Source organism: Henckelia pumila, chromosome 4, assembly GCF_033568475.1.
Source record: "Henckelia pumila isolate YLH828 chromosome 4, ASM3356847v2, whole genome shotgun sequence".
Taxonomy (NCBI): domain Eukaryota; kingdom Viridiplantae; phylum Streptophyta; class Magnoliopsida; order Lamiales; family Gesneriaceae; genus Henckelia; species Henckelia pumila.
The window spans coordinates 31,419,369-31,430,645 of NC_133123.1; the positions used below are offsets into that span (position 1 = coordinate 31,419,369).

General features: G+C 33.5%; 2 protein-coding genes across 2 annotated transcripts; both read right to left on the minus strand.

The window, feature by feature from the left end:
- Positions 1–736: 736 nt before the first annotated feature.
- Positions 737–4,455, minus strand: LOC140860779 (cytochrome P450 81Q32-like). Its single transcript, XM_073263785.1, has 2 exons — positions 3,560–4,455; positions 737–1,366 (listed from the first exon to the last, which is right to left on the minus strand). Exons 1-2 carry the CDS (start codon positions 4,436–4,438, stop codon positions 737–739), a joined length of 1,509 nt encoding a protein of 502 aa, XP_073119886.1. The 5' UTR covers positions 4,439–4,455.
- A 3,667-nt stretch (positions 4,456–8,122) lies between these two features.
- Positions 8,123–10,658, minus strand: LOC140862444 (cytochrome P450 81Q32-like). The gene is made up of 2 exons (XM_073265466.1): positions 9,754–10,658; positions 8,123–8,932 (listed from the first exon to the last, which is right to left on the minus strand). The coding sequence occupies exons 1-2, from the start codon at positions 10,615–10,617 to the stop codon at positions 8,303–8,305; spliced, it is 1,494 nt and encodes a 497-aa protein (XP_073121567.1). The 5' UTR covers positions 10,618–10,658; the 3' UTR covers positions 8,123–8,302.
- Between the last annotated feature and the right edge of the window lie 619 nt (positions 10,659–11,277).

Genomic DNA, 11,277 nt, shown 5'->3' on the forward strand with positions numbered 1-11,277 from the left:
TGTTTTATTTTTTTATAGAGTGACATATTGACATACCATTGAGCTCACCATAAGTTTATCTAACAAAAGCTACGTTTGGTTGCCTATATTATTAATATGCGTATAACTTATCCTATCAAATCTCACGTTCTTCTCATCATATTATTGATCAATCTATTAATTATTTATTTTACATCAATCAAATCATCAATTATTTATCTTACATCAATCAAATCATTTAATTTAAATTACTATATTACTTCTTATAAATAATATTATTCATATTTTATTTATTGTTAAAAGGATACAATGATAATTTGTTATTTTTTAATATAAAATTTTATCAATAAAATCAATAAATTCTACACCAACGAAAACTCCAAGTTTGAAACATAATTTAATTCCATCCATAATCCATCGATCAAGGATTCTATACAAAATTTCAACCAAAACTCTGAGTTTTAATCAGAGATTATTGCATGAAGACATTGAATTCATACTTTCAACATAGCAGAAGGTTTAGTGTGTACTAATAATCAAATCGTCTGGATTATTATCATTACCATTATATTTTTATTTATATATATATATATCGCCATATATGACTAACAACATTACAAGAAACAAACATACAAGACCAGAAATTACAAATGTAATAAACATTAAGTTCATATTTGGAGTAATTTAGAGCTTCAACTGACAAATTTGAAGTCCAAGATTTTAAATTTATTTGAAATTAAATCAAAATTATTACATCCTACCCTTGTAATATTGTTGCTTGAATAACCTCGTACATGACTTCTCTAGGCTTGCACATGACTTCCAATGGCTTCGACTTAGGCATAGTCAACCCTAAACCTTCATCCAAGTCAACCTCTTCCGCGGTTGTTCTTTCCCACTCGAAGCATTGGATGAGCGAACCCAAAGCCAACCCGACGGTTCGTTGGCCGAGAACCAAACCGGGGCATGCCCTCCTTCCCATGCCAAACGGCAACAACTTGTGTGTCTCCACCTGATCTTTACCTTCAAATCTGTCGGGATTGAAGACCGTCGGCTCGTCCCAAACCTTAGGGTCTCTGTGTACTGCCCATGCGTTAACGAATAACATCGTGCCACGAGGGATGTCGAATCCTCCGACTACACAATCTTGAGATGACTGGTGGGGTATTAGCAACGGCAAGGCCGGGAATAGGCGAAAGGTCTCGGAGATGATGCTGCGTAGGTAAGGAAGGTTGGACAAATCTTCTTCGTTGATCAGGCGATCGAGTCCGACTCGAGAATCCAGCTCTTTTCTAGCCTTTTCCAGCACTTGAGGATGGTTCACAAGTAGGGACATTGCCCATTCTAAGGTCACAGATGATGTGTCTGTTCCAGCAAAGATCAAAGTCTGCATATCATGAATGAACCACCTCACATTAAATATATGGGAATATTTGTTTGTTTATGGTCTTTTTAAACAGGATTCTTAAAGCTTCTTTGAAAGAATATCAAACTAAAGGAACCTAAGGATAAATCTAACGATAAACTTTTATAAATATATGTGAGATCTATTTATTTTGCAGTAGATCTATCAAGTATTATATATTAAATATTCACTATATATTAGATACATTCTTATTATAATACTATCTTGAATTTTTCTGTGTGTGTATATATAGGTTTGGTTTTGAAAAAAAGATTATTTTTTTCCCGTAACTTGTCACTGATATGAATACATATTTGAAAATTTCAAAAGAAGTATGCCTGTTTAGTAGTAGTAGGAGTATATTTAAAAAACATTAAAACAATAAGAATGATTGCAATGTTGCATTTGGATTGATATATTTGAGGAAAAACTGCAATATCTTTTATGTTTGTCATTTTGCGATTTCGGTCATCTATGTTTTCATATTTTAGTTTTAGTATTGTATGTTACGATTTTTGGAAATTTCAGTCTTTTTAACATGTCAGGTCCACACCAGCAAAACAACGATGCCACATCATTGCCACATCGAAAAAAAAGACTAAAAGTACGAAAAACGGACTAAAACTGAAACATGAAAACATAGATGACTAAAATCGCAAAGTGACAAATTTACAGGACCAAAATAACAATTTTTCCTATATTTGAAGTTTGATTTTAAATTTTTAATAAAAAAAAATGTATTGGTTTGTTTGACAAAATTCTCTTGACAATAGATTTCAAGCCACAACTAGTTATTTTTGAGTTATTGGAAGTAATCCAAATTTGAAATTCAAATCTTCGGTTCAAAGCTCTATCTATCTATAAATAGTTCAATCCGAACTAGAGGCGGCCAATATAAAAAATTATATTTTTTTAGGGCATAACTCGTGAAAAACCGATCCATTTGTATCAAATTTGTTGGAAAATCTTTTTTTAAGATTTAGAGAATAGTCTGAATTTATTCTGAATTTTCCTTTAAACATTTAATATCATGTTTTCTTATTTATCATGAGGTACATTTTTTATTAGTATGCTGTATGTCCTGTACTAAGTTTTAGTAAAAAATTGTTAGAATTATGAACTTGAATCTAATACAATACTTAAATTAGTTGTTGGGAAAATTGTCCAAGTCTATATATGAAACACTAAGAATTTTATCCAACCAATTTAAGACAATTAAACATGAAAAAAATTAGTTTTAACAGGAAAATGATTGCTTCTATTTTGAACATACTTTTTTGCTTTATATATTAGATAGATATAAGCACAGATATAGATCACTAATATATAACATGTACATCATAACTGCTATTTTTCATTTTTTTTTTTATCGGCGAATGTTTTAACATAGTAATATCAACTCCCTAGACTCAAAATCTAGGCTAATCCGCTGCGCAAACACAACTAAAATTTATTATCTAAAAAAACAAAACAAAACAAAACAAAACGAGAGCTTTTTCGTGTTTTTCATTCTGCCACGTCAACGTCATATAAAAAACATAAAACCTCATTCAATTCTTCACTATAACAAAAAACTTAAACAATTTTTTATGGACCCTACACTCAATTCAAATATCTCAACTATCAATTTATTTTATATATTTATATATACATAATTTATATAAATAGTTAATTTTATTAATAAAATTGTGTATTTTTAATCATTGAAGAAAATAAATATAATTTTTATAAATATTTAATAAATTTATTTCATAAAAAAATAAATATAATTTTAATTCTATTTCAAAATTTTGTAACGTTACTTACAAATTTTTATTTTTTAAAAAACAACTACCAATTTATTACAAATAATTCATAATATTCAAATTGTGATTTTGTGTGAAAGAATAGTGGCGTGAAAAAAATGAAAATGTGCCACCTAAGCCCAATGGATGTCATTGGGGTGCCCATTACTGGTAAATTAGATATATCTGTACAAACATTGTTTTGAGTTAGATTTAATATTGGACATTTATTAATAAATGTGAAATTCATTATTTTTTAGTGAACTAAGTGTATATTAAAAAATGATAACCTTAAATCTATATGGACAATCCTTTTATATGTAGAATTCTGGACTTGTACGAAATGGCAAAAAGATTAAATAAATACTAAACTGAATAAAGAAAGTTTTACCAGGATAATGCCTTTAATGGTTTCATCTGTGTAGAGCTCCGGCTGGGATTCTTGCAGAGACAGCAGATGACCTATGATCGTGTTCCTTTTCTCCACTCGATGCTGATCCACCAAATTCTGTAAGAGACCATCAAGTTTTTTGCTAAAAGCAACAATCTTCTTCTTGAAACCTCCGTAATCAATCCACTGTAAAAATGGCAAGAAATCCTGTGGATCCGATGCTTGAGCAATCTCAAACACCTGGTTAATGGTTTCCAAGAATCTCCCTTGTTCGCCTTCGCCCTCTTTTTCTTGAGTGAAGTACCTTTTCCCCGCCATCATTCTAACAATCACGTTGAAGGTGAATTCAGAAAGCCTGGGCCTCAGCTCCACTTTCGAGAATCCATGGCGCGAGGCCTTTTCCAAGCCGGACAGCAGGTGCCTGATTTCGTCAACTCGAATGTGAAGAAACCCGTTGAGGCGGGCGACGGAGAGCAGATCCTGCGCCACGATACGGCGGAGGTTCCGCCAGTGGTCGCCGTAGGAAGCTCCGGAGACGGTCTTGTGATTATAGCCCACGTACTTGTCCATGAGGACTTGCGGCCGGCTGGCGAAGATGATATCGTTTTTAGCTAAGCATTCTTCCACCAGATCAGGCGACGACACCACCACGACGCGGCGGACGCCAAGTTTGAGGGAGAAAATCGGGCTGCCGCAGATTTGGGAGAGGTGGTGGAGGTGGCGGTGGAGCGGCTGCTTAATAAGGTGGAGGTGGCCGATGATGGGAAGCGACACGGCGGGGCTGGGCGGCAGTCGGTAGCTACGTGGAGCTAAGGATCTGTACACAAGATAAACAAATAAGAAAAGGAGAGCGGTGGAGATGATGATAACGACTTCCATGCTCTTTTGTGAGCAAATATTTTAGTTTGCAGTGTAGAAATTATTCAAATTATAGAAATGACGTTGTTTATTTATGCAACTTCTTGTTTTATATCATTATACATAATTGTTTCTAAAAAAAAGGGTTGACTTCGAAGGGGATTCATTTTACATGAGTCATAAGCCTATTGACTCATGCGGAGGGTAAATCGAGGGATATGCACGAGCAGCAGGGACCTAAAAAAGAAAGCATATGACCCAATCCCTAGAACATACCCCACAATATTTTTGGAATATGCTCCACACAGAAATGTTGTTTCTTTATGCAACTTCTTGTTTTATATCATTATACATAATTGTTGCGCAAGGGAAGTCCATGTGATCTCTTTAGGTACCCGGCCCGGTCAATTAATATTATTATTTTATCTTATAATGTTTCAATCTATATATATATAAATATATTAAAAGAAAGGCACATGTGACGTGTTAGTGCAGGGAAACAAACTTTTATATATATATATATATATATATATATATATATATATATTGAATCAACAAAATGATTGTTTCGATTTAAAGTAACGCTCAAGAGTCGAGACACAACTGGGACAAAATAATTCCATGAAATTAATGAGTTATAAGATGGAATCCGAGCGGACAAAACAAATAATTGATTCTGGTACGTAATATATATATCGAATTTAGTGAATACTTAAACCGTTTGGTTTTATAAATGGGATGTATAAGAGATGAATATAAGTATGATAAAAAACATGATAAAGTATGGATAAATAATTCATAGATATGAATGATATATTGTTTTTTATGTTTTTAATTTTTTAGGATTATTGTGTTTATTATTATAGAATCTCTTAATTGTTTTTTTTCAAATTTCTACTCATCCCCCACTAATAACATGGGTTGGAAGAGATTTTTCATCAAGCCCACATATAATGTCATAACGGGTCATGAGATGAAATTGAGTTAACAAAAAAATAAAAAAAAAATGAGATGAGTAAAAATTTATGGATCAATATCCCACATTTATCCAATGTACCAAACGATATCGAAAATTATAAATCATCCTTGTATATCCAAATCCGCAAGATTTACTACTCCGGCCAACTTGAACATATAAAGATGCGTGTTTAGAGAATTCGCCATTTATGTTTGAAAATCATAATACATTAGGAAACCATACCAAAGAAATATAAAATATGATGCATTTATAAAACAATGAATAAAAATTTTAGTCACTACACAATTAAAACTATTTAAAAATAAAAATATCACATCTGTTTTCTAATTTTATATCAATAATATTTATGAACAAAAGAAAAGATATCACAAATTAAAGTATATTTATTTTTAATTGTTGGATCAGTGTCTATAAATTGAAGACTGGGCCTCATGCAAGGGAACCAAAGCTGCTACATGGTAGAAAGGTGCTGGGCAGGCCTTTTACTCTTCTCATTTGACCAAGGGTTGAATTAAAACATCAGTCCAATTCTTTTTTGATAAGCGGTAAGCCCATTAGTGAGAAAGCCGTTGGGGCCATTTAACAGCTTCTGTTAAAAGCTTGCAAGCAGAGTTAGTTGAGAGAGCCGTTGGGGCCATAATTATGTATTTTTCATATTAAACATATTATAATAAAATAAAATTATTTAAATCTTAAAATATTATAAACCAAAAATAAATAATAAGTTTTTCACTATATATCTATACTTACTATTATATAAAAACAGAGGGCCTTTGAATAACTGTTTTTGGTGTGTCATGACACACTAAAGATATCTTCCAATTTTACCCTTTTATCCACATATTTCTCCACTTTTTCTCTTTTATTTTTTTGAATATAGTAGTATATTAAATTTATATTATCTTTCCAATAACTAATTTTCAACTACTAAATAATATATTATTTCATAAATAAAAAATCATATATTATATTACACGCAACTGCGTGTGCTTCTGTCGCTAGTGTTATAAAGCGAGAGAGCCGGGTTGGGAGGGTTTCACTAAATCCCACAACTTGCGCTGGATCCATTTTGTAGGCCCACCTGGCGGAGACAAACCCGCCACTTTTTTTTTTTTTTTTTTTTGAGGGGGGGGGGGGGGGGGGTGTTTATTATTACTCAACAGATCATTTCAACCTACCTATACGGGCATTACCCCTATGATAGATCTAATGGTCATAATTTATCAATACATGCGGGGTCCACTAAAAAAATCATGGATCCCACATTTATTGATAAATATCAACCGTTAGATGCATGTGAAGACAGTGCCTGTATAGGTAGGATCTCACTTACCCAACTCAACCCATTGCCATAATTAGGAATAGAGATGTAAACGAGTCGAGCCGAGCTTTTGAATGTTCAAGCTCGGTTCATTTATAACCGAGCCAAGCCCGAGCTTATTTAACGAATATATTCATGGCTCACGAGCTTATTCGAGCTTTTATCGAGCCTAAACGAGCTTAATATATTTAAACTATAAATTTAAATATTCATTAAATTAATTAAAAACTAAATTATATATTTGAAAAAACTATAATAATATTATTAAAATTTGTAATTTTATTCTAATAAATTAAATTTTATAGATTTTTCAATATTTTTCATAAGTAAAGTGCAAATTTATAAATTAAATATCAATACTATTATTTTTTCGTCAAAGAGATGTCTTACGAGCTTGTTAACGAGCCTGTTCACAAGCTAACGAGCTTGGTAACGAGCATGTTCACGAGTTAACGAGCCGAATATTGTAAAGCTCGAGCTTGGTTCATTTGCCTTAACGAGCCTCATTAAACGAGCTCGAACGAGCTTTTAACGAGCCGAGACCCGAACAGCTCGCGAACTGTTTGGCTCATTTACATCCCTAATTAGGAATATTGAACAATCAAAATTTTGTTTAAGTACGTATTTTTTCTGTATCATTCATTAATTTTGTGTGTATTTTTACATAAATTAGGAAAGTATTTAGAAATCTAAATTTTATAAAAAAAAATTTCTATTTTGTATTTATTTAATAAAGATTTAAATAGGAGAAAAAAATGTATTAGTAGTTAATGATATTAATTTAAAATAGATATCCCATCGAAAGAATTTTAGAGGTGGCAAAAATCCCCGAAATCCCGACCTTCCCGAATCCCATCTCATTTCCGTCTCGAAAAAATCCTAACCCGACATTTCTCGACCTGAATTTTCACGATTTTTTCTGTCCCAATTAATATCGGGAGAGGAATCGGAAATAAAACCTTATCCCGACCCATTTTGAAATAATATTATAATATATTTTATTATTAATTTTATTAATAGATTGAGCTAAATATTATTGTGTTTCCACTCATATAACAATTAACTGTGGACTTAATTCACATAATTGTTATTGTTGAAACTATCGTATAGTATAATCACGAAATTATATTTTATTTTTGTTTATTTTTTGAAAAATTATAATAATAATTTAATTCATTCATATTTATTATTATCTAATTAGAACAAATATGTTGAATAAGATATGCAATTTGACAATCTATTTAATAAAATTTATCAAATAATTTGTATTCGATTATTTTTTTTGTGCGAATTGGTAAGCTCCAGAATAATGTAGTGACATGTAAATCACGCTAACCAGGTAACTGACCGTATTGGACAAGGTCTATGCAACATACTTGCTTAAGATAGCGTTAATAAAGAGAAACGAATTCAGATATGTGTTGTTTGAGTTCATATTATTAATTACATCAATAATACACATTATAGCTTTTGACGAAAAGTATGATACTCTTGTAAGGTAATGTTTGGGATTGATTTCAAGAATAAGAAACAATCTCAAACACTACCTAAGAAGTCCTACAAGAATCAAATACTATTAATTTCTCTAAGCTAGTGTTATTGCTTGTTGAATAACCTCGTACATGGCCTCTCTAGACCTGCACATCACCTCTAATGGCACCAGCTTAGGCATCGTCAACCCGATGCCTTCGTCCATCTCAACCTCTTCCACCGTTGTTCTCTCCCAGTCGAAGCATTGGATGAGAGATCCCAAAGCCAATCCCACGATTCGTTGGCCCAAACCTGATCCCGGGCAAGCTCTCCTTCCCATTCCAAAAGGCATCAACTTGTGAGTTTCCACCTGACTTTTACCTTCAAATCTATCGGGATCGAACACGTTTGGCTCATCCCACACATTAGAGTCTCTGTGTATCGCCCACGCGTTGACGAATAACATCGTACCTCGTGGGATGTCATATCCTCCGACCACACAATCCTTGGATGGCTGGTGTGGTAATAGTAATGGTGCAACAGGGAATAGTCGAAAGGTCTCGGAGATGATGTTCCGAAGATAAGGTAGGTTGGATAAATCTTCTTCGTTGATCAAGCGATGAAGTCCGACATGAGAATCCAATTCTTTTCTGGCCTTCTCCAACACATGAGGATGGTTCACAAGAAGGGCCATTGCCCATTCTATGGTTGCAGCTGATGTGTCTGTTCCAGCAAGGAGCATACTCTGCATATATGTTTATGTTTGAAGAAGATTCTTAAACAATATATGTTAGAAAATAGAATATATCATGATGTTTAACTTTATAATTTGTAAAGGGCATAATTTTTATAAAAATAACTTTTAATATGTATTGATCTCTAAGTGATCTAGACTGGTCTCTCTTCTTTTACGTTCGTTGGGACATCTGATCTTGCAGTGGGTGGAAAAAAAAAGTTGAGTTAATTTTGCTACCCTGAATACATGATTATTCTTGCAGATCCTACGATCACATTTCACTCATAGTGTTTGAACAAATTAAAGCCATTGGATAATCTAGTATTAATTGAACAAATAATTTCTCCTGATCGTACGTATTATGGCTCCCTTTCATAAAAGCTCATTAATTGACAAGGACAGAGAAACCCTGCTAGTACAAAAGCTAACGTGACAAAATATTGGTTAGGTATATGTTAATAATGCATGCAGTATTGGGTAAGATCAATGCTGGCTTCAGGGGTACTAATATTAGAGTTACAAATCATGCTTGGGAATGCTTATAACAGACCAAGTTTTAAAAATTTAATAGAGGGGGGCCAACTCGAAAACAGTCATATAAAAAGTATAAAATTAAAAAAGACAACCGGAAGGTTTCCAAGTAAATTGAAATATTAAACACGATTTCAGATTAGAAATTGTTTTCATATTTTGCAGAATTGAGCATCCATTTTATTTTTTCTCTGGCTACCCCATATATATAACATTTGCATTAATTTATTTATTACGACACGCACTCTTTTATTTATCCAGAATTGAATAGAATAGAAAGAAGAAGAAAGAAAGTTTACCATAATAAGGCCTTTAATAGTTTGATCAGAGTAGAAGTCTGGGTCTGGGTGGGACAGCAAATGACCAATCATAGTATTTCTCTTTTCCCGGCGATGCTCGTCCACCAAAATTTGGAAGAAACCATCTAGTTGTTTGCTTAAAGGAATTATCTTCTTCTTGAAACCACCATAATCAATCCACTGTAAAAATGGCAAGAAATCTTGTGGATTCGATGCCTGCGCAATCTCAAACACCTGGTTAATAATCTCCAAGAATCTCCCTTTCTCCCCCTCTTTTTCTTGAGTGAAGTACCTTTTCCCCGCAATCATTCTGATCATCACGTTGAAGGTGAGTTCAGAAATCCGTGGCCTGAGGGTTACTCGAGAGAATCCATGGCGTGAAGCTCTCTCGAGGCCGGACAGTAGTTGCCTGATTTCATCTGCTCGAATCTGTTGAAACTCGTTGATGCGTGCGGCGGAGAGCAGCTCCTGGGCCCCAACACGGCGGAGGCTCCGCCAGTGGTCGCCGTAGGGAGCTCCGATGAGGGTGGTCTGGTTATATCCCACGTACCTGTCTACGAGGGCGGGAGGGCGGTTGGCGAAGATAATATCGTTTCTGGTGAAGCACTCTTCCACGAGCTCAGACGAAGATACCACGACGGCGCGGCGAACGCCGAGTTTGAGGGAGAAGATGGGGCCACCGCTGATTCGGGAGAGGTGGCGGAGGTGGCGGTGGAGTGGTTGCTTCAGTAGGTGGAGGTGGCCGATGATGGGAAGGGACACGGCGGGGCTGGGTGGGAGGCGGTAGCTTGGTGGAGCTAAGGATTTGTACACAAGATAAACAAACAAGAAAAGGAGGAGAGCGGTGGAGATGAAAAGATCCATTACAAATGACAGATTGAATTTTTCCAAGCAAATTATCTTTAATTGATATGTGGTGTGTAGTATATATAGAAATTACTCCATTTAATTTACTGTGTGTGGGAACTTCCAATTTTTTTACCATGCACATATATATATATATAGATTTAGTTTCAAAAAGCTGAGATTTTTATTGGGAATTTCTATAAGAGCATCTCCAATGCAACATCATTTTGGTGTATTACGCCAAAATGGTGTTGCATTCTTTGCTCCAATCCAGCGCTATTTTTAGTGCCAGGTTGGAGCAAAGCTACAATGTTGCATCAAATATGATGCAACAGTGTAGCTTTACGCTATCTTTTCCTTTTTTTTTTTGGTTTTTTTGTCTTGTTTTTTTTTGTTTCTAATTTATTATTTAATTATTTAAATAAATAAAAATAAAATTCATAAATTAAATAATGAGTTTAAATATTTAAATAAATAAAATAAAATTTTAAAAATGCTTAAAATTTTTCTAAAAATATATGTAATTAAAATTTTTAATTCATTAATATTTCTACATAGAAAATATTATTTTAGATATAATTGATATTTTAATTATTGTGTTTAAAAATATTTTGTGGAATAAATTAGTTGTTGAGAATAAAATAATAGAGAATATTTCGAAAATATTTTTTTTAGTGT

Bases quoted from the DNA above. Each gene is read 5' to 3' on its own strand.
- LOC140860779 (XM_073263785.1), bottom strand. From the start codon at position 4,438: ATGGAAGTCGTTATCATCATCTCCACCGCTCTCCTTTTCTTATTTGTT. The intron at 1,367-3,559 runs GTAAAACTTTCT...CATGATATGCAG, and splicing joins CCATTAAAGGCATTATCCTG to ACTTTGATCTTTGCTGGAAC.
- LOC140862444 (XM_073265466.1), bottom strand. From the start codon at position 10,617: ATGGATCTTTTCATCTCCACCGCTCTCCTCCTTTTCTTGTTTGTTTAT. The intron at 8,933-9,753 runs GTAAACTTTCTT...ACATATATGCAG, and splicing joins CTATTAAAGGCCTTATTATG to AGTATGCTCCTTGCTGGAAC.